Genomic DNA, 26,262 nt, shown 5'->3' with positions numbered 1-26,262 from the left:
ATATATTTAACGAAAAACTGACATAAATTATGACATATGAAGAAATGTGATGTTTCAAAATCGAACACGAAATACTGTACTACTATTATGGCTTCCGGCAGATTTTTGTGATATTATTTTGCAGTTTCTTTGGTGTTAATCTTAAAATTATAGGTAATGCAAAACTTGCGTCCATAGCTCTAGGTGTGTTATGACTGTGGCAGTTACAGGTAAGGCAGGGGTGTGTAATGAACAATATAATGGGAACAAGGCTATACCCCCTTCAGTCACTGGGTGTTTAATTGTAACTCGGAATCTATTTTAATGCAAGCCAACTTCTCAAACCCCATGAAGTTCACCAAAACTGTTTGAAACATTTCTAAAACTGTAAATAAAAAATGGTGACCGAAGCGGATCTAGTGATGCATATCTGTAAGATGAGTTCCTCCTTCTTACCACATAGCTGATATTCACTTCATCCCCAATCAACTCAGTAGTGTTTAATACACTTGGTATACTTTCTTCCTCCTTTATTACTGAATGATACTCTCTGATGGAACTAGAACAGAAGCACATGTTACAGCTGACAACTGAATACAGACTGAATTGAATAATAAATGTAACCTTTGGTTCATTTGTGGGGGAAAAGCCATGATGTTGGTGTTGTATAACTGTATCATTTTCTATTGAGGGTTTGATTTACAAAATCTAACACACTTTTGCACACTGAAATAAAAAGCGTGGAATTTGAAAGTTTTTTCACGCCAATGTCACAGCCTAATGCTCACATCGCCTAATTTTCACGCAATTTTTAGCCTCGGCCAAAATTCACAGGTGAAAGTTAGTTGGGGTGAGCATTAGGCTGTGACACCTGTCGCGTAATTCAGAGTGCTCTCTCATTGGTTACTAGTGATGACGTTAGAACATTTATAATTTTTACAAATTGAAAAAATACTGGTCTCTCTCTTTCTAGCCTCTAATTATAACTAACACTAAAGCTGTGTGCAGTGGCAGTGCAGATTAGGTAAAAACGAGTTATATGATTGTCACCTGGGTTGTGCCATCAGCCACCTAAAACAGGGGGCGGGGGAAGGGGACTTTTCTAATAATTAAAGTTACACACCTGACAAAGTGTGTGTCACTGCATGCAACTGAACTACTTCACCTGACAAAGTGTGTGTCACTGCATGCAATTGAACTACTTCACCTGACAAAGTGTGTGTCACTGCATGCAACTGAACTACTTCATCTGATAAAGTGTGTGTCACTGCATGCAACTGAACTACTTCACCTGACAAAGTGTGTGTCACTGCATGCAACTGAACTACTTCACCTGACAAAGTGTGTGTCACTGCATGCAACTGAACTACTTCATCTGATAAAGTGTGTGTCACTGCATGCAACTGAACTACTTCACCTGACAAAGTGTGTGTCACTGCATGCAACTGAACTACTTCACCTGACAAAGTGTGTGTCACTGCATGCAACTGAACTACTTCACCTGACAAAGTGTGTGTCACTGCATGCAACTGAACTTCTTCACCTGACAAAGTGTGTGTCACTGCATGCAATTGAACTACTTCACCTGACAAAGTGTGTGTCACTGCATGCAACTGAACTACTTCACCTGACAAAGTGTGTGTCACTGCATGCAACTGAACTACTTCATCTGACAAAGTGGGAGTCCAAAATTATATTTAAATTAGACTGAAATTAACTTTGACGCACAGGACAAAGGTGGAGGCCTCTCATGTTACAGTAAACCAGTCTGCTGGCCCCATTTACTCTGCATACAACAGGTGTCTCTGATTATTGTGTATTTACCAAGTAGATAGTGAGTAAGTACATGTGTACTTACACATCATTACAGTTTTATTATGCTGTGGCAGAGTGTCCCGCCCCTATTTATTATTATTTGTATTTGTTTGCGACGCGGATAAAAGCGCCGCGTCTTTTGGTATTATTTTTTATATTTATAATTTAAAACCCGTGAGGATGCATGATCAGCCACACATCCTCACGGGTTTTAAATTATAAATATAAAAAATAATACCAAAAGACGCGGCGCTTTTATCCGCGTCGCAAACAAATACAAATAATAATAAATAGGGGCGGGACACTCCGCCACATATGCATAGTTACAATGTACTCAATGTGGAAATCTTTTGGCACGATATATGTAAGTTCACAAGTGTATCAGAAAAGTGTTAGGGTTAGGGCTAGGGTTCGGTTTGGGTGCAAACAATTCCACATTAACTACATTGTAACACTGCATAACAGCATTGCTATTATGTGTAAGTACACATGTATTTACTCTTTACAGTAATTAGAGACACTTCATGGAAAGTGTAACCCATACAGTACATATAGAGAGAGTACGTGGGGAGTTGAAAGGTCTCTTTGTCACATGATTTGAATGGCAGGTGGAGGTCTGTGCTAGGTATTTTTTTTCCTTATGTTGCACATGACTTTGTTTATCCTGTGCACATGAATACTTTATTATAGTATCTTACACCTGCATCAGTGCTGTATGTGTACAACTGTGTTTTATTGCAAAACACAGCATTGAAAGAATTTGGTAGCCTAGTGGTTAAAAACATAATTGCAGCTCACTTTCCAGAAATGAAGAAAACTGAAAACATGCCAAACAAAACCACAACAGATTTGCAAAATGGGTTCTAAAAACAAGTTATTACAGTACTTACCTTGAAAAACGCACACCAGCTTCGTATTTTACTGGAATCATAATGGTGTTAAAGTTGTCATAAAGAGTGGCATCTGGCTCTTCACTGTCACTATAATAAGAATAATTTATACAACAAAGCTTTGGAAAAAAAGCATCAAAAACAACAACAGCCAGAAAAGACCAGAATGAATTGGGATGTGCATTGTTAATGTATTTCCTTCCTTCTCTGTGTCAATCTACGAGTGCAAGGAATCCCTGTATGTGGAGATTCCAGTTCCAGTGAAAGCACTTCTTGGAATTCCCTTGGACTGTTCCTGTTCTACTGAGAACACTCCATCGCATTGACTGAAAACTTCGAGCCATGTCAGTGAACCAATAGGAAAGTCTGACACAAGCCCAGAATGCTGTTTAAATGTCTGCAGGACAACATCAGAGGAAATGTAATGTTGCTCAGACAGGTGCAGGATGACTATATCTATATAAGTGCTACAAGAGCCCATGCCATTATTCTTACAGAAAGGGTGCATTATTGAGGAGTAGATGACAAAAGCACTGGAGTCATACAGATGACATGAAAGATAGCATTGTGCTGCAAGCTAGCACAGGTGACGAGTCTTACCTTGTTGCGTATAAATGGATAGTAATATTCTCCAGGAAATATGAGATATTGAATTGAAATATGATGTTAAAGGTATCCTAAATGAAGAAAGTGCATGTAATTATTAGGATAGATATATTTCAATCACGGAATGAATGTTTTATAAACATGTATTACTGTACATGACTGATGTTCGGTCAAGTAAATCTAACCATATCCAAAAGGAAACAAACAGCGGGATGGTCAAATCTAGAGGAGATATGATTCATTATAATGCCTTTACTTGATTTGAAACAGGACCCCACAGATGTCTCCTGTAAAAACAACATTTCCCACCATAAACATGAGGCAAAGTGTTTTCATGCTGCATAAAGTCGGATATTGTACATGTGCATTGTATTCTACAGTATACCATGGGCAGTAATAATAATTGTAGAATAAGCTGTGCTCTCACCATGTCTCCCTTACTCAGGAATGGATATCCCACTGCACATGTGATGTTATGATTAGATTCACAGTCTTTCTCTCTAGGCTACAATAAGGAAGAAAACACAGAACATGTTTAGGGCAACGTCTTTCTTTCTCTCATATAAGCAATACAACAGTTTCCTCAGAGGTACAGACTGGTCCCCTTTTCTAATGTTGTTGAAGCTGACACCCTGGGATCCTTCAAGAAGCTGCTTGAGATTCTGGGATCAATAAGCTACTAACAACCAAATGAGCAAGATGGGCTGAATGGCCTCCTCTCGTTTGTAAACTTTCTTATGTAAGCAATACAACAGTGTGCTAAGAGGTCCAGATTGCAGTTCCCTTTCCTAAGGAAATCTAAAAACATGAGAATGGAAGAAAATATAGAAATGAAAGGAGGCCATGCGCTCTATTTGAGCTTGTCCAGTTCCAAGTAGCTGATTGATCACAAAACTTTATCAAGTCGGGTCTTAAAGGATCCAAGATATTCAGCCTCGCTGTTCCAGACTGAACAGAGTCAGTTCTTCACAGCTCATTCCTTTACACCCTGTGATGAGTCTGGTTGCTCTTCATTGGACTCTCTCCAGGGCCTCTCCTTATATCCAGTAATTTGGCGAATAATTCTGGCAAATAATTCTAATCCCTTTACTCAGTCCTGATGTAATGGATGTTTCTGGAGTAGCTAATCACTATTCTAACCCCTTACCTCAGTCCTGACGTAATGGATGTTTCTGGAGTAGCTAATCAGTATTCTAGTATTGTATGCACTGTCCTTGTTGTTTTTAATGGTTACTGCTACACCGAACTTCTCCCAACCAGGTTTAATGATGAAAGGGGAAGACCTGTGAAGGAAAGAATGCAAAAAAAGCAGTCATTTCATTACCAGCAACAGTTAAAAGACATTCTCAATGCATCAAAAAAAAAAAAAAAAAAAAAAAAAAACAAGCAGTCTTTCCATGAGCAACAGTTAAATGACATGCTCAATGCAGCCAAAGCATCCACACTGAATAATTCCCTTTTCTGGTTTAAGCTTTATTTCATGTTTCAAACAGCTTGAATGCATATGTTACTAGTCTCAGCTTTAAAGATAAACTATTGTTTTTAAAGTTACATTTTTTCAAATAAGAGGCAGGGAATGCATGTGTTACGAGTTTTAATTTGAAGTCTTACTAACTGTACTGTAATGGCAGACACCAGCCAGTAGGTGGCTCCCAGTACATAGTGAATTTGGAAGCAAAAATAATTTATTTACCTTTTGAATCTCATCCTTGTAACTTTATGCTGTCTAAGGGGTAGTTCAAAATGATCATCAAGCATATAGCAAGTGTACATAGTGCTTTCAGAGAATGTCGATAATTTTGCACGACCCCTAATACAGTGGGCCAATTGTCTTTTACTGACTGATTTTCATGGCGTGTAAAAGAGACCAGTCTGCCGAACACCAGTACCTGTCTCCCTTTATATCGGCTTCAGAATGAAGATGTAGATTTGTGATGCACTTCTCATCCTTTCCACAGTTCATTGTGAAGGGGATCTAAAACAATCCAAAATCTCATTTTAAACAACACGATAACTGAATACATGAGCCCTGTCTCTAATCGTTTTACACTTTGATGTACTAGTAAAACAAACGACACCCACATACTGTATGTGTCATGCATTGGTAGCCAGCGTGTCCTTTGTGATGTATTTATAATCGACTGGGTAAAGTAATGGTAAGAATTAAGTCATTGTATACATGTGCATTGGGATAGGCTGGTGGTTTGTGTGCTTAAAAGTACATGTTCAAGCAAATTATTACTGACCTTTTTGTTTCTGTATCCAATGCGGACAATACAATGATTCTATAACCTCTATAGCAGTCATATGTCAATAAGGTGATTTATTTACGTATAAGTCAATAAAGTGATTTATTTCATTGTCTCTGATACTTGTGTCATGTTTGGAGAAAATGTAAATTTAAAATCACTGACAGTTAAATAATATAGTACTTCACTTACAGATTCAGTTATTGAGGTTGGAAGCTGGCTGTCTAGAACTGGACCTTTTTCCTCATCGGAGAGTCTAAATTCCAGCATAACCTTCACAGAATCCTTAAAATCAGGCTTATCCTGGAGGGAAACACAGACCAGTAAATTAATTCTATAATACAGAGAGGCCTTTTTTCCTTTCATGTAAAACTAGTTTTAGTTCATTCCATCTTTCCTGGTTTTCCCTGGATAGTCCCAGCTCGGAGGTCCCAGGATAAGATAAATAGAGGAAACGCCAAGCACTTTCCTGGAGTAGAATAAGAGGATGGCCAGCCAAGTGAATCAAGGAGTATTCTGTTTGTATAACAGGTATGATGCACCACATGTCATAGAAAGTATTTTGAAACTCAATTAAACAACTGAATTCAGAGGAAGACTTCTGTGCTCTGCTTAAACGCAGCGTAATGTGGGAGAGTGCAATTCGCCCTGCCATTGTGTGGACAGATTTGAATGAATGTTAGATAGAATCCAAATGAGATCCAGTATTAAAAAAATACATTCAATAAAAATCTCTCAGCAGCATCGGACTTGCATGCTAGATTTCTCAACGTTGGTATAAACCTTGATGTAACATTTCTGCAATAGACACAACATATTCAATGTAAAAATATTACACGCACATTAGATCACCACTGATTTAATTAAGATGATGGTCAGAAGTGCCTTCACTGATACAGGTAGCTGTCATACTGCCCCTGTCAGGGTGTTTCGAAACCGGTTCTGGGGGGTTAACGAAACCTCTTCCGTTGCAGATAGATGCTATGCTGTAGTAAGATGACCATTTCAAATTGTTCAGTATCATAAAGAGATAAGATCTGCTTTACTTGCCAGCATGTTAAAGGTGTGCTCTGTGCAGAAAGGGTCCATGATGGTGATATTTTTCTGGAGTTTTCTTTCAGTTGTGTTTTGAAAGAAACCTCTTGATATCAGCCTTTGAAAATCGATTGTTAAATTATAATCAATACCTACAAAAAACAATGAAATTCAGTTGTCACCAGTGACACAAGTAATTGACAAATATGATCTCAGTCATGTCAGCAATACCATGAGAAACGTGCACACGACTGTATCTCTTACAAATGACGAAGAAAGCATTCTTACCAATGGCGGCTTTGCTTGCTTGATCAGATTTCAGGATGTAATTGAAACAGATTGTGGTTTTTACACACACTGTAGGTTTTCCCTTTGCTTCACAATGTTTATATTGAATGTTGATCTGTTTGGGGTCCAAAGTCATATTAACACGTACTTCTGCCACATCACGAGACCTGGCATACAGGACAGAGAAAGAATAACCTGTGTATCATAAACCTGACTTCAGCAGGCTTTCCACATAACAGTTTCCCAAGCAGCATACCAGATCCTTTTGCATTTTAAAATCCACAAGCTGTGATATTCACAAAGCACCTCTCAATGTGATTATGGGGGTTGGAACAGCATTTCACAGAAGTTACTGAGAAACCCATAAGTACTGATCCGAAATGTCCATGCTTTAGGACAGGGGGAGTTATTGTACGTTATGCTATAAAAACAAACAGTACTGACCAGAAGAGGGAAGCCCCCCCCAGACCCCCAATGGTAACATCAGTGATCCCATCGCCATTCAAGTCCAGTACTCCGTGTATGGATTGTCCAAAGAACTTCAGCTTCTCTCCATCTCCACCTGATGCAATCCGCTGGTAAAACAGATTCCCACCCTCAGTGCAGTATGGTGAACGCATAATATTCTTTCATATGAGTATGCACAAAATAATTGTGCATAATAGGAATAATACTAACTTAAATGGTGCAAAAACATATTTTTTATTAACAAATGTAAAAAAACAAAATAGGGCAAAATGACATCATTTTTAAAATATCAAAAATCTAAAATCTTTTACCATCTGTACAGGTGAGTCCTTACCTGCACATACATCTGTACAGGTGAGACCCTGTTAATATGGTGTATGAGTCCTTACCTGCACATATACAGTATATGTACAGGTGAAACCTTGTTAATGGTGTGTGAGTCCTTACCTGCACATATATCTGTACAGGTGAGACCTTATTAATATGGTGTGTGAGTCCTTACCTGCACATATATCTGTACAGGTGAGACTTTATTAATTGGTGTGTGAGTCCTTACCTGCACATATATCTGTACAGGTGAGACCTTATTAATATGGTGTGTGAGTCCTTACCTGCACATATATCTGTACAGGTGAGACTTTATTAATTGGTGTGTGAGTCCTTACCTGCACATATATCTGTACAGGTGAGACCTTGTTAATATGGTGTGTGAGTCCTTACCTGCACATATTCCTTCCTGATGGTCTTGCCTGCCCCATGATAGATATAGACAGCCCCCCGGTGGTCATCCTCAAAAGGGGCTCCGATCACCACGTCATTGAAGCCATCCAGATTGAGGTCCGTCACCGCTGCAATGGAAGTCCCAAATCGGGAGCCACAGGGCTCGTTCTTATTGAGCGTTGTGCAGGAGCTGGTCGAATGCAGGGTGCAGCACGTCTGCTTTATGGGCTTCAGGCTCATCTGGTATTCAAATGTGTTCTGTTTAAATGTGACATTAACAAGAGTAAGTTAGGAAAGCACAGACCCGTCTGAGAGCAGCACATAAACATCAGGTCAGCGGGCTTTCCACATTGGCTTGTATGCTTATAAAGGTGAACACGAATGAGAATGCTGCTCCCAGTGTGAGTTCATTGCCGGTCCTTTCCTGTTCATGCAACCCCCTCCCCCTCATGTGGGTTCTATGGATTCCAGTACCTTATTCAGTGTGTACACATTAACCTGGCCTTGCTCTTCTCTTTCTGGTCCCATAAACATGGGAGCACCGACCAGGAGGATATCCGTTACAGAATCTCGATCAACATCGACTGTTGTCAAAACGCTTCCAAAGTATGAACCAATCTACAAAATACATTATGGGTGTTATTTATGCAAGCAGTGAAGTAATACTGCACTATTGATCAAGTTTTTCTGTGACGTGGTATTCCATTTTTTATTGAGCTGCTTTGGCTTTATCAAACAGGTTTCAATGTTTTTTTTGTTTTTTGTTTTGTTTTGACCAAACAATTTGACCCAGAGTTAGAGGATAATCCCCCAATTAAATATTAATTTACATCCATGTATCAAAGGCCATCCGCCAGAGAATAAAACTGAGTGTCAGATTTGGTAGTTGAAATAAAACCCCCCAAAATAGTGGATTTTGTTATTTCTACCATAAAGTAAACTGGTTTTGAAAGATAATCCCCTTTCTGTCTCAAACCAAAGCCATTGACATGTGCTAAGTGTCAGGATGAATTTAAACTTATTAAAGGCATTGTTTTATCTCTTAAGATAAGTGTTGACTTGCCTAAGCTGCCTTTGTGTGCATGAACATGTATATAGGAGACACCGGCTGTTTCTTAGGCATCCTTACCTGCTCTCCGTTCAGTATCTGAATGATTTTGATATCAGTTCCATTGAGGGTGTAAATGAGAACTCTCCCAGTGTGATTGTATCGAGGGGCTCCAGCAATGTACAACACACCATCTTCCACTGATGCTGATTGGACAGCGTAACCTAGAAACACCAGTGAGGAAAACTAGAGAGATTAGTACGGTAACACTATCCATTAAGTGCCTCTGATTACTTGGTATTGACATATAACTACAATGTAATTGTAACAGTTACAATGTACATGATGATATAACCCTAACCCTAACCATTTATGATACAATTGTGTACTTACATATATTGTGCAAAAAGAATTACAAGTTAAGTACATTGTAACTATGCATACCGTAAAACTTAAAATAACTGCCGGTCTCAAATAATCGCCTGTCTCCGAAATGCACCGGGTCTGCTGGCAAATATTGTAAATAAACGCCGGGTCTCTATTAAACGCCGGGTCTCTGTCATTGCCATTGAAGCTGAGGAAGATGAGGAGGAGCTTGAGCGTAATGAACTGCTAGTGACATCAGCATCGTAGTGACAGCGATGAAAGTGACTCTCAGGATTAATAAATAATAATCATAGGAAACGTATTTTAAGGTAGGCCTACATGTAATGCATATTTGTTTATTGCAGTTATTACGTTATTAAAAGTTTGATAATTTTAAGCGTGCTGAAAGTAGGCCAGATACAAACCTCTTGGTGTTTTGTTGTATTAACAATGTACAAATCTGAGATTAAACAATAAATTATTTTTGATAATGATACTTATTGCTTTTATTTTTCATTTTTAAAAACATTTTAGAAGTTTGTATTATTATTATTATTATTATTATTATTATTATTATTATTATTATTATTATTATTATTATTATTATGCTGTAAGCGTAGCCTACACGCCTGTGTTCTGATATCTACATGGCTGTCTTTTAGTGGATTTAACTGTTATTATTATTATTATTATTATTATTATTATTATTATTATTATTATTATTATTATTATTATTAACAATGGTAGATTTAATTCCGTTTTTAAATACAAATACGTACTTCTGTTTGTTCATTTTCCATCGTTTTGCATACCGTATCCTTGTTAACCAGTGCGTATAAAAAGACCGTAGTGGCTTCTCAATGACCGCATGAAGCATGTGAAGCTAGTGATCTAATATAAACGCTGGTCTCAAATAATCGCCGGTCTCCAATATGCTCCGGGTACTGCTGGCAAATACTGTAAATAAACGCTGGAGGAGTTTAATTGAAGTTTTACAGTAATAACATTGTAATGATGTGTAAGTGCACATGTAATTACAATATAACTACTATGTAAATACACAGTAATTAGAGACACTTAATGTAAAGTGTTACCAATAAAATAACTATCTCTCTGTCTGTCTATCAGCATCAGAGAATACTGCTGAAAGGCTTCTTGTCCACAGCCAAAGAGCAAAGGCCTTTATGCACCAGTCAATCTTTGACATGGACGGCAAGCGATGGGAACTTCCTATGACATCACTATCTCTCTTATCTTGCAGAGGTAATCTACAGACTTGGATTGGTCTGCAATCCGCTGTCTCTTGACCAATGGCTGTTCAGAAAACACACATGCAAATTCTGTCTTCAATGACTAGCCAGAACTCTATCAAAAGGCTGCTCCCATATCAGGTTTTCCAAACCAACATTTTTCAGTGTCAGCTACTGTATGGGTGGGGATAGAGCCAGGTGAATGTTAGAATATCAAGGGCTCACTGGTGCCCCTGACGATTCTGTTCATGTCAATGTGTGTAACACTTCTCTCCAAGTCATCCACAGCTGCTGTTTATTTCATTTGATGTTTTCTTGGATGTGTGCTATGTGTTCTCAACCACGTTCCTATTAGAAATATGCTTCAATATAGCAAACCTTTTTTCAGATGTTGTCTGTGTTTATGGTGCCTTGACTGAGTTCAGAAAGCAGTTCTTCAGTTCCAGTTGCCAGCCATATGCATATATTCCCTGAGTTTATCCAGAATGTCAGCAGCAGCACAATCTAGGAAATACTGTACCCAACTGAGGAACAAATCTCCTTATATATTGCTGGTAACAAAGAGAAGGTGTTCACTAGATGGCGCTGAACAACTTAAAACTAAAGACCCAAATTGCAAACATCATAAAAAGGTATAAATATAGAAATGTAGTTTGCTCTTTAACCTTGTTAAAGCTGATGACACACATTGGAAAAATAAGTTAAAAATAATAATCAAACGCAATGTTAAATGCAAAGCAGTTAATAAGACATAAAAGAAAATCCCAGACTCTTCTAAATATAGAGGTCTATTTCCTGTGTTACCCAGATCTCCCTGTCTGACTTCTGTATCATTGAGAAGACAGTAACACTGAGACTACACTATCCAGGCTGCTATGAGCTGTGCTTCTGTATCATTGAGAGGACAGTAACACTGAGACTACACTAGCCAGGCTACTATGAGCTGTGCTTCTGTATCAGGGAGAGGACAGTAACACTGAGACTACACTATCCAGGCTGCTATGAGCTGTGTTTCTGTATCAGTGAGAGGACAGTAACACTGAGACTACACTATCCAGGCTGCTATGAGCTGTGCTTCTGTATCAGGGAGAGGACAGTAACACTGGGAGTTTTGACTTTCTGAAACTCTGCCAATAGTCTGGTTTATTTGTGCTGAGCTGAGTTACACCACAATGTTCATCCAGACATTCTAACACATATCTTCTAGTTCTCTCTATTAATAGTATATAACTCCAGACTGACAACTCACACAAACACACTGTAGAAAGTGTAAGAAGACAGCAAACCACGTCTATTTCCAGCCCTACAATGTATTTAAGCCTGTATAGCTAGCTTCTTGTGTGTAAATTTATTATTTATTGTTTTTTTTTCCTTACCAACATATCCAGCGAGAGCTTCGTACGTATCAACAAAGGGATTGTGAAATGCACTTCGGTTTGGGACTAGAAAGTCAGCGCCGTTTTGCATAACCACCGTTCCATTCCAGTCGTAAGCTCCAACAGCTCCCAGCATAATCCCTTCCTGTTTATAATAAATAACACACAGTAACATTTACTGCATTTGATTGCATCCGTTAGTCTCGTTCCAAATGGAATATTGTGAGAGAGAATCACAAATCACACGCAATAGCCTTTAAAGATCTTACCCATATAAGGTCACAAACAAAATATTCATGAGCATCGATGCATAATATTGAATACTAAACATAACCTTCATTGAAACAGTAGTTTGGTACCAAGCCAGGTAGGTTCTTACAGAACACGTATAAAGTATGTGTCTGATAATACTAAGATTTTGCAGTAAAATTTTACATTGTGTCTCGAATTACTGTGCATTTACATAGTAGTCACTTAGTAAATATATATGTACTTACACATAATCACAATGTTATTATGCATAGTTACAATGTACTTAATGTGTACATTCATTTCCATGATATAACCCTAACCCTGTCCTTAACCCTAACCCTATCCTATTTCTGATACAACTGTGTACTTACATATAGCGTGCAAAAAAGATGTACACATTAAGTGCATTGTAACTATGTATAATGCATTGTAATTATGTGTAAGTACACATGTATTTACTAAGTAACTACTATGTAAATACACAGTAATTAGAGACACTTAATGTAAAGTGTTACCCTTTTTCCAAACAGACCACTTTATGCGCATAACATCATCTAAACAACTCCCAGAATCCCTGTGTCCCAGAACAATGTGTGGAAATGAAGAGAGTAAGAGTGCTTGCAAAGCTTTGTTACTGGATAGCAGCTGGGCTGTATTTGAGATACTGGTGAGTCAGTGGAAACCCAGATTTAAGTGGGAGGCTTTGATACAGGAGAACAAAGTGTTTTTTTTTGTTTTGTTTGTTTGTTTTCTCCAATTATAGTTCTGTTCTACAAAATTCCAAGGTTCTTTTCTAATCAGAAAAGGAAACACATCAAACAAACATTTTAAGTGGTGAGCTAGAAAAAAAGGACAGAAAAACACCCCCAGTCCAAAAGAATGATGCTTTATGAAGAAACCAAAAGACAATACTGCATTTCACACACACACACACAAGGCCTTGCATGACACCCCTGTTTAAAGAAAAGCTTGAGAATGCAATGTGATATTTTGACTTCAGGATCACAAAAGGCCTTCACTGTCCATGACCCCAGCGCACTAAAAATAAGTTGTTGTCTGAATGATCAGATTGGAACGTTTATGAAGGTTAGGGAACATCATCATTGATGCTCCATGTGATATAGTCCCTAAAGCAAAACTTGATTATGAATGTTGTTACAGTCTGGTATCCATCTACTAACTGAAGGGTAGCTCAAGGAAAGGTCAGCTTGTTTTAGACATATGTAAAGTGATTACAAGCTTCCTAGCTAACACGATGAACACCTTCAGCTAGAACATGGTGCATTAATACAGCTACAGAATGAGTTTGGTTTTGGTGCAACCCAATTAGAAACACTGTTATGGAGACTTAATTGTGACAATTCACTGTCCATATGCCTTACCTGCTACAAACTCAACGGGGCTTTATTCAAGTGATCTTAACAGTGGTGAATCTAAATAGCACCACTGTTTAAAGCAATAACTCAAGGGAGCTTTGTGAAAACCAACAACATTACAGTCTGTGAGAGGCTCTTTGGGTTATTTGTGTCTTTAAAAATAAGTTAAATGGGTAACACTTTACATTAAGTGTCTCTAATTACTGTTTATTTATATATTAGCTGCTTAATAAATACATGTGTACTTACACATCATTACAATGCTATTATGCACAGTTACAATGTACTTAATGTGTAAATCTTTTTGCACGAAATATGTAAGTACCCAATTGTATCAGAAAAGAGTTAGGGATAGGGTTAGGGATAGGGATAGAGGTAAGGTTAGGGATAGGGTTAGGGTTAGGCTTTAGTGTTATTTTAAAATGTAAACAGTGCCGGTAGTTGGATCTGCACCCATGTCTCCCATTCATCTCCACTGATTCAGTGTTGGTTATTCATCATTCACGTACTTGATCAATGCGTCCGCTTCCTGTGTCATTTTACTGCAGAGCTGGCTGTTGTTCAGGCTGACTAAGGAGGACGGAAGCCCTGATAACATCCCCCTGCTCATTGAGATTGGGCTTGGCTGTATCATTATGGAGTGATCTTGTCAGGACAGCTTCCTCTAACTTCCACAATCCCACTCCCATGAACCACAATTGCAGAGTGAGGTTACAGGTATACAGATTATATACCACAGTGACTTACTTTGGAGGAATGTGCACTGAATCCAGCTTGAGACATTTCCATCTCAAAAGAAGCTGCCAGTCGATCAGATGTAGCTGAAAAAACACACACATTACAGTACAGAGCATAGAAGAGTATATTGTTTTAGCTGACCAAAAAAAAGATGTGTTTAATGGTCATCCTATGTCTGAAAATAAGGAGTTATTAGATAAAAAAAAATGACCTAATCATTTTTGTTTCCTCTTCAATCAATCAATCAAAAACTTTATTTATCTGGATGAGTCGATTGAGAACAAATTCTCATTTCCAATGACAAGCTGGAAAGAGGCTCACACCACCACAGCACACAACATAAACACAATGACTAAGGAGTAAAAAACACAATCAATCATAAAACATAAAACATAAAACTCAGCTCTAAATCAGCAGATACAGATGTCAATGACTCAGCCCTACGGCTAAAAGCAACCTCAGATATGAACCGCTCTAATTTGAACTTCTGTTGAAACTCAGTCCAGTCATTGACTGCTGCAAACTGAACTGAGTGATGACCAAAAAACTGTTGTTACCCTGGGAACCAGTTTATCAAAATTACTGGATCTTAAAATGTAAGTAGTGGGGTTCTGAAAAATATTATACAACCCCCACGTGTTGCTACAACTGTTTAAATAACATACTTGTTATACTTTCTTTTCATTGCTAACATCCTGACAACTTCTTACACTTAGAACTTTAAACTCTGTTTCAAAGCTCTTTTCAAAATGGCAGCTCTAGTGCACTGATAGTGTAAGGATTATTGCCCACATTGTCAAACAGGTAACACAACAATAACAATCCATAATGTGGTACGGAACAGAAGTGTCAGAGCACATGTTGTTATGTTTTTTTTTAATTGCTTCCTGCAGTGATTTAGAGGACAGATCTCAAACAAAGATCTGGGGGAAGAATTGACGTTAAACCAGCCAAACACTGTCTCCTCCAATGACATTGAAATGCAACTGCAATTTTGTATCTGTACTAAAGAGTGTTGAGTTTGATATCCCAGCTACCCTAGCGGTCTGGCGGTTGCGCAGTAGGAAATCGAGAAACATGTTCATTAGACCTGCTTTGCGAGCTTGAGGGAAAAAAAATCGATTTATTCTCTGACAAATAATTTTTGTGTTGGTCAGAACAATTTCTTGTGAGGGTTTGTGCAATTTATTTTTTTATTTAGCCTCCCCAAGCCTCTTATACACGCCACCTATGCCCGACTGGCACGGTGTTGCCCAGAGCCCTGTTGTGCACAAGGCTGCATAGTAGCTGAACAAGACGTAACACTGTCGCCAGGATAAGTACAGGTACATATTACATACAATAAGAAGTCAAATGAAATTCTATCCAGTGCCATGAAAAAAAAAAAAAGTTGATTGCAGATATTTTTATTTTTTTAAAAGGCAGAGTCGGGTAGTTGTATTATTATTATTATTATTATTATTATTATTATTATTATTATTATTATTATTATTATTATTATTTCTTCTGTCGAAAACCCAAAGCAAATTTAAAAACTTCATCTTGATGCTTCTGAGATGACCTTTATAGGTATTACGTAATTTTGTTATCTACACAGATTTATACATTTCAAGGGGACTGCTTGGCATGCTGACACGGTATAGCCAAAATGTGCTCCCTTGTACTGGAACGGTGGGCTTGTTCTTACATATATATATATAAGTCACTAATAAGTTATTGCAACCATTCGGACAATGTGAGTTACAACAATAAACCCCTTTGAACTGCTCTATCCTGCTGCTTCTGAACGGAGCGTATTCAAGCTCTGTTAGATCAGGAACCAACACACAAATCAAACGAGGGGATTTCCAGATGATGCTGTTGTTACTGATAGTATTTAAAAAAAAGAGTTCAAATAAGCTGTTTCCTTCAACACAAACCCCTTGCTGTGCATCAAAGTGTTGTAAAGCAGGTTCATTCAGTCTCAGTGAGAATGTTGTAAGCAGGTATGTATCCAGCAATTGTCTCCTCTAGCCGAGGGGCATAAAAATGCTAGGCAGGCAGTTACACCGGGGAGAAAGGAGAAAGACGACCAGAGCAGAGCAGACCAGAGCAGACCAGACCAGACCAAAGCAGAACAGGGCAGACCAGAGCAGACCAGGGCAGACCAGAGCAGACCAGAGCAGACCAGACCAGAGCAGAGCAGAGCAGACCAGACCAGACCAGACCAGACCAGAGCAGACCAGAGCAGACCAGAGCAGACCAGACCAGACCTGAGCAGACCAGGGCAGACCAGACCAGAGCAGAGCAGAGCACAGCAGACTAGAGCAGACCAGAGCAGAGCAGACCAGAGCAGACCAGACCAGACCTGAGCAGACCAGGGCAGACCAGACCAGAGCAGAGCAGACCAGAGCAGACCAGACCAGAGCACAGCAGAGCACAGCAGACTAGAGCAGACCAGAGCAGAGCAGACCAGAGCAGACCAGACCAGACCTGAGCAGACCAGGGCAGACCAGACCAGAGCAGAGCAGACCAGAGCAGACCAGACCAGACCAGAGCAGAGCAGAGCACAGCAGACTAGAGCAGACCAGAGCAGAGCAGACCAGACAAGACCAGGGCAGATCAGACCAGACTAGAGCAGACTAGGGCAGACCAGAGCACAGCAGACCAGACCAGAGCAGACCAGACCAGAGCAGACCAGAGCAGCACAATCTGAAGTTTATCTGAATGATATACTTTACTTGGGCATATCTACTCAACTGATTGAGATATTGCAGATTAAATGGGGGACACATTACAATTTCTGTGCCACTTTAAGCCCTAAAAAAGTAATTTCCTAATATGGTAATTAGACACATTGCATGTGTCTTGCATTGCTAATATGTTAACTATCTATGGAGAAAAAAATAGGAGTTAGTATGTTTCTGTCATGGCTGCGTCAACATTTGCATGAATAAATAATAATAATAAACATTTAAAACAGAACATCATTGGGTCAATATGTAAACTATACATATTTATAAATGTAGACAAAAACTAAATTCAAAATATAATTTCGAAAGACTAAATCCCCCTACACATGTCCTAAAATTTTGTAAGCGATTACTCACAGCTTTTAGGGCAACAACATATTTTATAATGAATGACATTGAATAACACCAAAAAATCGTATACAGGGCAGTTTACACGTCAATCATGCACTTTTTAAATGATGTGACCGATACACCATTCATATATTTGGAGAGCTTAAACCCTTCTACACACTCTGTAAAAAATTGAAATGATCGGGCGCTCACAGCCGGCGCTACAGTGAGATTTATTTTAGGACGTACGCTGTACGCACCCTAGAACTTTATGAGGACATTTTTAGGGCGTTCGTCGTATGCCCCCTAGCACTGAAGGGTTTAAAATACAATATTGAGAATGGCCCAGCCAATTAGCTGTTATCACAGGAACATATTCCTATTATAAACTTTCATGGCTTGTGAGTTTGGTTTTGGTCTCACAAACCCATATGTATTATATATTGTTGTTTTTTTTCCCTCTGTTTCCCTCCCTTGATGCATTTAAAAAACGTCTGAATGCAATAAAATACAATGGAAGATCCATGATTGAGTCTTATAATGTATAGAAAATCGGTATTATTTTAGGGTATTTAGTTTTTATATAATCTGAATTATATTGAACATGCTGTGGATCATACTGTATATAAAAAGCACCTTTTCATAAAATGCATCGCTTACCCTCAAGAGCAAAGATCCTCTCCCCAAGAGCATCGGCAATGCTAACCAGAGCAACCTCATCAGAGACATTGAAGAAATGCTTTTCAGTGGGCTTGCTTGCAATCGACTTGATTTCTTCAATAAACTTAGCAATGCTCTGGTTTTGTCTGTTGTAACTACCAAGTACCTGCAATATCATTGCAAAAGGAGATGTCAACATTTATTACAATATATATACACATTTGAAATTCAAAAGACGAAGTGTACAGTACTAGCTTTTGAGTATAAACCAAAAGTACCATTATGTGTTACAATTATATTCAATTACCTTCTTACATTTGAAATAATCTCTCTTAAAAAACATGAAAATGTACAGCTTCCTGATTCAATTTAATATTAACACCATGTCATTTTATACAGAGAGTGAACGGCACTCAAATCAGCCGAGTGGACTGGTGATGTCAGCAGACACTATTACAGCTATAGTTTATCATCAACGTTTTCATAATATTTAATTCCTTACCTGTTTAATATCCTATATTGTGTTCAGTGTGATTCTATGTTGTTGTTTCTGCTCATATCATTATTTGCTGTGCTTACTAACCCTTCTTCTGAAAAGACTCCTCAGTGCTGACTGTGGGGTTACATATGGTTGCTGCACAGGCTTCAGTACACAATGCTTCACTGATGGGCAGCAGTGCGCTGTGCAACGTTTATAGGGTACCCTTCTTTAGCTCACTTGAGGAGTCTTTTCCTAATGAAATGAATGAATAGTTCCCAGTATATAATGAGCTACAGTGATACAACATTCCCCTAACCCCCTTACACAGGACCTGCCTGTGCATCATTCTGTGACCCTAACCCTAACCCTAACCCTTTCCCATCAAAAATATCATTCTGTGAGTCAGATATACTGTACAGTAGAGAGTGACACGGGAATGAAACTTGAGTTCCGTCCCATCCTGTCCCATCAAAAAAATGTCCTGTCCCATCCCATCCCTGAAAAAATGTTTAATTTTTGTTCCCATCCTGTCCCCCCAAAATTTTTCCCTTCCTGTACTGTTCCGTACATACAATCTTTTTTCATTCCCGTCCCATCCGGTCTTGTCAAAAAATGTCCTGTCCCATCCCGTCCCGTGATATTTAAGAAAAAGAGAAGAGACTGATTTTCAGGCAGGATATTTTTTTGGGTTACCCTTTTTTCCTTGTGTTTTTCATTCTCATCCTGTTCCCAGTTGAATTTTTTAAATGTCATTCACTACTGCCATATTACCTATTACAAGAATAAGAAGAACCACACAAACCTACTTCAACCGTTTTATTATGCATAAAAAAACAAAAAAAAAACTCTAGGGCCACAGTCTTTTCAGTTTTACTCCAACTTGAACTCCCAATAAGCTTACTTAATCCAATTATTTGCTGAGGTTGACATATTTAAAATGAGTTTAGGTCTTTTACAGTTTTTTTTAATGGTCTTGAAGCAAACAAGTTTGAATTGAATAGGTGGGCTAGTGACATCACTAAATGGGGTGTGTCAATTAAAGTGAGTGTCGTTGATACAAGGGTTATACTGTCTGTCTTGGTAAATATATGGATACCCAGATGACTGAATAGGCATTTGATTGGTTCCATTTTACATCTCGTATTGATTGGTTTAATGTTACAAAATCTAAAGTTCTTGTAGCTCATCTGACCAACTAAAGTTTGGTACTGCTCTTCCCACAGCTTTCAGTCTTGCTCCCACCCATTCCTGCAGACTTCAGTTCTGTTCCCATCCGTTCCTGTGAGATTTAAAACTCTTTATTCCAGGTCCCACCCGTTCCCACCAGTTTCATTTCCGTTTCCATCCGTTCCCGCAAACATAAAGAGAAATGTATTCCCATACCGTGGGAATCCCGCAGGAGTCTCGTCCTAATGTCACTCTCTACAGTACAGCAGACGTGCTCCTGTTAACACCTGCAGAATTACCTTTAGGTGTTATTAACTGTATCCTCATACCCAGTGGCAACTCAAAATGGAAAACAGAAATTTTAAAATAGCAATGGTGTGTTTTACACATGGTTTGATTAGACTGATAATATTTTACCAGCAACACAAAAAGAATGATCTGTTTTTGTTAGAAAAAAGAAAGATGTAGGGTTAATAATAATAATAATAATAATAATAATAATAATAATAATAATAATAATAATAATAATAATAATAATAATATGTTGGTAATGAGTTTCTGTGATGGAATGCTGTTACGTACTGCTATTGAAAATCTCTGAATTCCCTCCTCCTCACAGTCTTCAATGACTTTCCCCAGCCTGAAGCTGTCATGTGATTCTCCATCAGTTACTATCACCATCACTTTCTTAACTCCTCGGCGAGCACCTCTGGCTTCTGTGAATGCTTCGGTTCTGAGATGGAGAAAGATTGCAGGCGGGTTAAGGAAGTAATGATAGAAAAGTTTTTAACTTTATCTTATAAGTTGTGTTTGACTGATGTTAATTTAAAAAAAAAACAACAAAAAAAAACAGGTTACTGCAAGGGATGCGTTTAAGTGCTGCTTATGTTATCTGGTGTGAAATTCATTCAAGGCTTCACCTCACAAAGAGTGACTGAGTCCCATAATAGTCCCTGTTTTCTGTCAAAGTAAACTACAAACCACCCCATGTGTTGCGTTGAGAAGGGGAAGTGCCGTCATCACTCCACTGTGTGTAAAAATATGAACAGTCATTTTGATCCAGTGGGAAAGTGCACTCAAAGAGGTAAAATCTAAAGTATCTGGCGCTTTCACAGAGGAGGCGCAACACAGACACAAGTCTCATCTCCATGCTTAAACAGAGGAGCTCATTTATTATAATAGAAATCATAGCACTACCCCCAGGCCATGGCAAGACTCACAACACTGACCTACAGTACCATATAAGGATTAGTAAAAGCAGAGAACGCATCATTAGATTTTAAGCACTGTCCAAATCACCCTCTACCAGTTTAACAAAAATGCCTGTCTTGTGGTTTATCTTCTTACTTCTCCCCCGGCAGCCATAATCAGCACTGTTTACTGTTGCCTTGCAGCAATAAGCTGTGAGAAGCATTCTCTGCTGACTGCTGTGCAGAATGTGCAGACATAACTGGTGTAAATGGATGGAATTTTGCAAACCACAGCATGTATTGTAACTGGTAGCACAACACACTCTTTCATTAGGGAATTCATCTGAACAGAGGTCTTAAATAGAGTCACTCACACTTCTACTCTTTAGAAATGGCTGCTACGTAAACACATTTCTGAAGTAAAGTCATAATTTAAGTGGATTTAAAAGGCACAGCAGTGTGAAAATGTTTTGAAGTTTGCATGTCTGTTATCAGGGTAAGCAGGGTACAATGCTGCAATAGGGCTACAGCACAACATGCAGGGATTGGGATAGTTTATAACTGGGCCCATTGTAACAAACAATATAGCTTCTGAAAATCATCAAGATTAAACTTTTAAAGTAAGGCATTTTGTTTAATATTGCTACTTTCCTATAGTATTCTGGTATGTAAACAAGCCTTTGTGGCAAAACATTCCAAGACTGTGCCATTTGCTTAAACACTAGAATTGCCACGGCAGTCAGTTTGAGGCTTTCAAATTTAAATTACTCTGTGTGTCTGAAAGTTATGGTTACTTTCGTTTTAAATTTAAAAATACAATGAGTACATTACAGTTTTGTATGTACATATACATGTTTACACACTAGTTTCTTTTGAAATGTTTATTTTATTATAGTTTTTTTTGAAGTAGTGCTTTATATTATTATTATTTATTTTTTAGAAGATGCCCTTATCCAGGGCGACTTACAATTGTTACAAGATATCACATTATTTTTACATACAATTACCCATTTATACAGTTGGGTTTTTACTGGAACAATCTAGGTAAACTACCTTGCTCAAGGGTACAGCAGCAGTGTCCTCCACCTGGGACTGAACCCACAACCCTCCGGTCAAGAGTCCAGAGCCCTAACCACTACCCCACACTGCTGCTCCACACTGCTGCTTATATGTGGTAAGTTGAAAGGTAAAAGAGATAACGGTCAGTAGGAATAAGAAAGGACGTGTATATTTACACAGAGGATATGCCATGACCCAACTAGAAATATTTGATTTATTACACGAGTACGCCATGACCATGGCAGAAATGTTTACTTGCACGCACTGTATACATATTTTATATACATCTTACTGCTGAGTGGAGCGGAACAACCCCCACCATGGGAGGAAACCTCTGCTGTGCATCATAGAGTGTTAGCCAGGATCATACCATTAGTAATAAAAAGAGTGAGTCTGCTCAATCCTGCTTGAACTTCAGCAAGCTTCTACAATGTACGCTTATTTGTGCAACATTAAAAGATTGTATAATCTTAAGCTATATGAACAACCATAGCAACTTTCAGTCCACGTGTATGTGCAAGGAAGTACATGCAAGTGGACACAAAACTGGTTAAAACACAGGGAAGCAGAGATAACTTGTAGAAGGCAACCTCTAGCTGGGGCACTGTACTCAGTGGTGCTGTGGCAAAGCTAGACACTCTGCCTGTAAATACTGTGGTGTTTGTGTGTGGTGGTGGTGGTGTTTGGCAGGGATGGGGTTAATTCCTGTCCCTGCCAAAAACATGTGAGAATGTGGCAGCTCCTAATTGAACAATTTCCTAGTCATGTTGTTGACGCTGAATCACTTGGATTCTTTAAGACCCAACTTAACAAGGTTTTGAGATCAATCAGCTACTAGGAGCTGGGCTGAATCTTAAGTTCTTAATGTTAGAAGATCTCATCTTTTTTAGGTATTGTTTTAACTAACAATCATTTTATTTTAGATAACTTAAAGCTATGCTGTGCAACTAAGTTTTCAGTTTTCAAAGTGGGAATTAATTTCTTCAAAACAAAACATTTGGTGAGGAAAGACCTAGAGCCCTGTATGCATACTATTTATTTTAATTGGTGGCATTTTTTCATGCTTAAAAACAGTCATAAAGAGGTTGTATCCATTCCATTCTAATATATTTGGCAACTTTAATGGGTAATAAACTTCCCTTGTGACCTATAGCAGCTGTACCCTGTTACTTCCAGAATTTAAAACAGGAAACTCATACCAGTTTTATTCACATCAAAATCGAATGCATGTCTAAGAAAGAAACCGAAACTCAAGTTAGTTACAATTGAAACACCTGTTTCAAAGTAATGTTGTCTTGCAACAAGTGGTGTTGTATGCGACAGTGGCAGATTGGACAATAGAAGACATTAAAATAAAGCCTGTGTCTTTCACATTCAGAAAAATGAATGAACTATGTACATTAATACCCCAGTAAAGCTTGTAAATTGTATCTTTCTGACATGCTGTGATCATATGCTACTCACTGTTATTTTAATTACATTGAACGTAAAATATACATGCTTATTGCAGTGTACTTCACTTTTTTATTGTAATAATAAATTCTCTGCCCCGTAATAACAACACGTGATCCAGTGTTAATTAGGCAACCAGTAAAGCATGAATGAAAAAACAAGCCTCTACTCCAGTCATCTGATATAAAAAAGAGGAGCTTGCTTTTATAAAAAGATGTTGATCCTCACAACCATAACCGGAAAATATCCTTTAGAGTGTAGAGCTTTTCCATCTCCTGAGGAGCTCGGTGGAGATTCTTTGTAATCATACAGTCATTTCAGTTATTGAAAACATAAAGGTAAATTATTATTAAACTCCTTATAGAGTCATGGAGCACTTTTAAAGTTCCAGCACTTTGCAGAGACTTGCTGTTTGGTTTAACACCAGAAAGCTCAGCATGAATGACTTCAAATAAATCAGAAGGTTGCTAATTGAAAACAGTCCGCACATGTAGGGTTGGCAGCTCCTGACAGCTGCAGCATGGTTCTCATTTTGTTTGAAGTACTCAGGCACTAAGAGTTGTTTATCGCAGTCCTGTTTTTTTTTTTTTTTTTTTTTTACATTTGAATAGATTATTTTTTGCCTATAATATAACCTTGTCTTTTCATGAACAGACCCTTACCTAGCTGTATCAATCCCCAGAGCTGTCATGGTGTTATCTCCTCCTCTCTGAGGAATCTTGTTTGCTGCAGCCACTATGTCCGCAGTGTTATTGAACTGACTCAGGTTGAAAACATGGCCCACATCCTTCCCATACTGCACAATTCCAACCTAGACCGGGATCATTGGACAAGGAACAGGATTCACTGTCAAAATGCTTTACTGCAAAGCAAATGTTGAGTCTTTCTCTGGAAGTCATGCAAACTGTTGAAAAAATGTCTGTCTGTCTTTGATGTGGTTATTGCCATGACTAGATGCTGATGTAATGTCTTCCTACAAGTATCCATGCACTTTAAATATCACTCAGAAAAAAGCCAAGTTAAATGTATGGGAAGCCATCATATGCCGTAACAAAGTCCAAAACAGGTTTGCTTGGTCTAACAGTCATCTACACTAAATTACTTATTTCTTAGCAGACTCCCTTATCCAGGGCGACTTACAATTGTTACAAGATATCACATTATTTTTACATACAATTACCCATTTATACAGTTGGGTTTTTACTGGAGCAATCTAGGCAAAGTACCTTGCTCAAGGGTACAGCAGCAGTGTCCTCCACCTGGGACTGAACCCACAACCCTCTGGTCAAGAGTCCAGAGCCCTAACCACTACCCCACACTGCTGCCCAAATTGCTTCTTATATTAACTAATTAAATAGTGCACATAAACTTACCTGTGATTGGTTGGGACCAATATCAATACTTTTCAGCAGTTTTACTAAGAATTTGATGACACTGTTCCAGGGATAGATGCTGTTAGAGCCATCAAGAACGATCACTATATCAAGCTGAGTCTTGCATTCTGCAATGTACAAGGGAACAGATACATATTCAGTGAACCAAACACTATGCAAAGTGATAGGAATTAATATATATAGGGGCGTAGCATAGTGGCTGCCTCTGTAAAAATCAGCTAGGCACATTTTTGAAAGAAAGAAAAAAAAATGTACAAAAATATATCTAAAGATTATTATTTTTTTAAAATAATGTGTCTGCTTACATTTTTAAGAGTGGCATATATCAACATATATTGATTATTTTTTATTTGCCATTTCTTCGTAACATTATTGTGGTCTTAGGCCGTATATAAATATGACATGCCGGGGTATTGAAACTTCTCACCAAACAGACATGTTCGCTTCTCGTTCTCATTGGTCAGTTTCCCTAGTTACGCCGCGTGTAGCTCCAGAATTGTATCCAACAACTGTTTATGATTCGACTCCGGTGAATTCGGATACAATCCCATTTTTTTGTTCTTGTTACTGCAACCAGCCCCTGGAGCAGCGGGTAGTCCTGTATATTATTTAGTGGATGGTTTGGTACTGTACATACTCAAAGATGAAACGAAGAAACCAATCTGTAACTTCTTTAGTGTCTCAGAGTTGGTGTCTTCTTTCATAAGAAACCAACTCTGGGTACAAATGTTTAGTGATTGTATTTCTTATATTAATATTGTTTTTCTGCTGATTTTTAGCTGCGATACATTTGAATAAATTGGTGTTTTTCTTGTGCAATGGCAACACCTTCCCCCTCCCCCCATATAATGATTCATAGCCATTATTTTTTAGTACTTTCCATGTATTGTATTTGATGCCATGGGCACCCGATCTGATTGAGATTAGTCGATTGAATGGGACATTATCAAACAAAAATCATCCCATAGGAATGGGCCAGCAGGTACCTACTAGCCTAACAGGTAGAGTAGATCCGGATCAAGCACTTTAATGGACGTCGGATGTAGCAGCCAGTAGAGGGCGCTAAAAAGCGGCATTGAAATAATAGTAAAAATTACTTTAATAGTAACACAGTTAGGTTTAGGGGTAGATATTAGGTTAGTTGTAGACATTAGGTTTAGAGGTAGAGGGTCAATTTAGGGGTTAAGAGGCTAACAGGTACCTACTGGCCCATTCCTATGGGATGATTTTTGCTTGATAACGTCCCATTCAATCGCCTTTATCTAAACCAGATCGGCTGCCATGGGCTAGAATTGGAGGTAATTCTATTTATAAATTCACTGTTTGGCAACAGCAGTTTAA

General features: G+C 38.4%; 1 protein-coding gene across 2 annotated transcripts in view; it reads right to left on the bottom strand.

Moving 5' to 3' along the window:
- The window catches only part of LOC131701523 (integrin alpha-1-like), a 54,348-nt gene that overhangs the window by 6,083 nt on the left and 22,003 nt on the right, over nucleotides 1-26,262 (bottom strand). For both annotated transcript variants that reach the window (XM_059000053.1, XM_059000115.1), the window contains 19 exons: nucleotides 24,901-25,028; nucleotides 24,190-24,338; nucleotides 20,409-20,559; nucleotides 18,179-18,344; nucleotides 14,466-14,539; nucleotides 12,091-12,235; nucleotides 9,180-9,322; nucleotides 8,525-8,668; nucleotides 8,051-8,308; nucleotides 7,307-7,437; nucleotides 6,863-7,029; nucleotides 6,590-6,726; nucleotides 5,732-5,842; nucleotides 5,180-5,265; nucleotides 4,438-4,573; nucleotides 3,718-3,795; nucleotides 3,285-3,361; nucleotides 2,685-2,774; nucleotides 436-538 (listed from right to left, as the gene is read on the bottom strand). In XM_059000053.1, coding sequence (XP_058856036.1) covers nucleotides 436-538; nucleotides 2,685-2,774; nucleotides 3,285-3,361; nucleotides 3,718-3,795; nucleotides 4,438-4,573; nucleotides 5,180-5,265; nucleotides 5,732-5,842; nucleotides 6,590-6,726; nucleotides 6,863-7,029; nucleotides 7,307-7,437; nucleotides 8,051-8,308; nucleotides 8,525-8,668; nucleotides 9,180-9,322; nucleotides 12,091-12,235; nucleotides 14,466-14,539; nucleotides 18,179-18,344; nucleotides 20,409-20,559; nucleotides 24,190-24,338; nucleotides 24,901-25,028 — 2,474 coding nt within the window. The remainder of the gene's footprint in view (nucleotides 1-435; nucleotides 539-2,684; nucleotides 2,775-3,284; nucleotides 3,362-3,717; nucleotides 3,796-4,437; nucleotides 4,574-5,179; nucleotides 5,266-5,731; nucleotides 5,843-6,589; nucleotides 6,727-6,862; nucleotides 7,030-7,306; nucleotides 7,438-8,050; nucleotides 8,309-8,524; nucleotides 8,669-9,179; nucleotides 9,323-12,090; nucleotides 12,236-14,465; nucleotides 14,540-18,178; nucleotides 18,345-20,408; nucleotides 20,560-24,189; nucleotides 24,339-24,900; nucleotides 25,029-26,262) is intronic.

This window comes from Acipenser ruthenus, chromosome 1 (genome assembly GCF_902713425.1).
Source record: "Acipenser ruthenus chromosome 1, fAciRut3.2 maternal haplotype, whole genome shotgun sequence".
In the NCBI taxonomy this organism is placed as follows: Eukaryota; Metazoa; Chordata; class Actinopteri; order Acipenseriformes; family Acipenseridae; genus Acipenser; species Acipenser ruthenus.
This window is presented reverse-complemented; position numbering and strand designations above follow the sequence as displayed.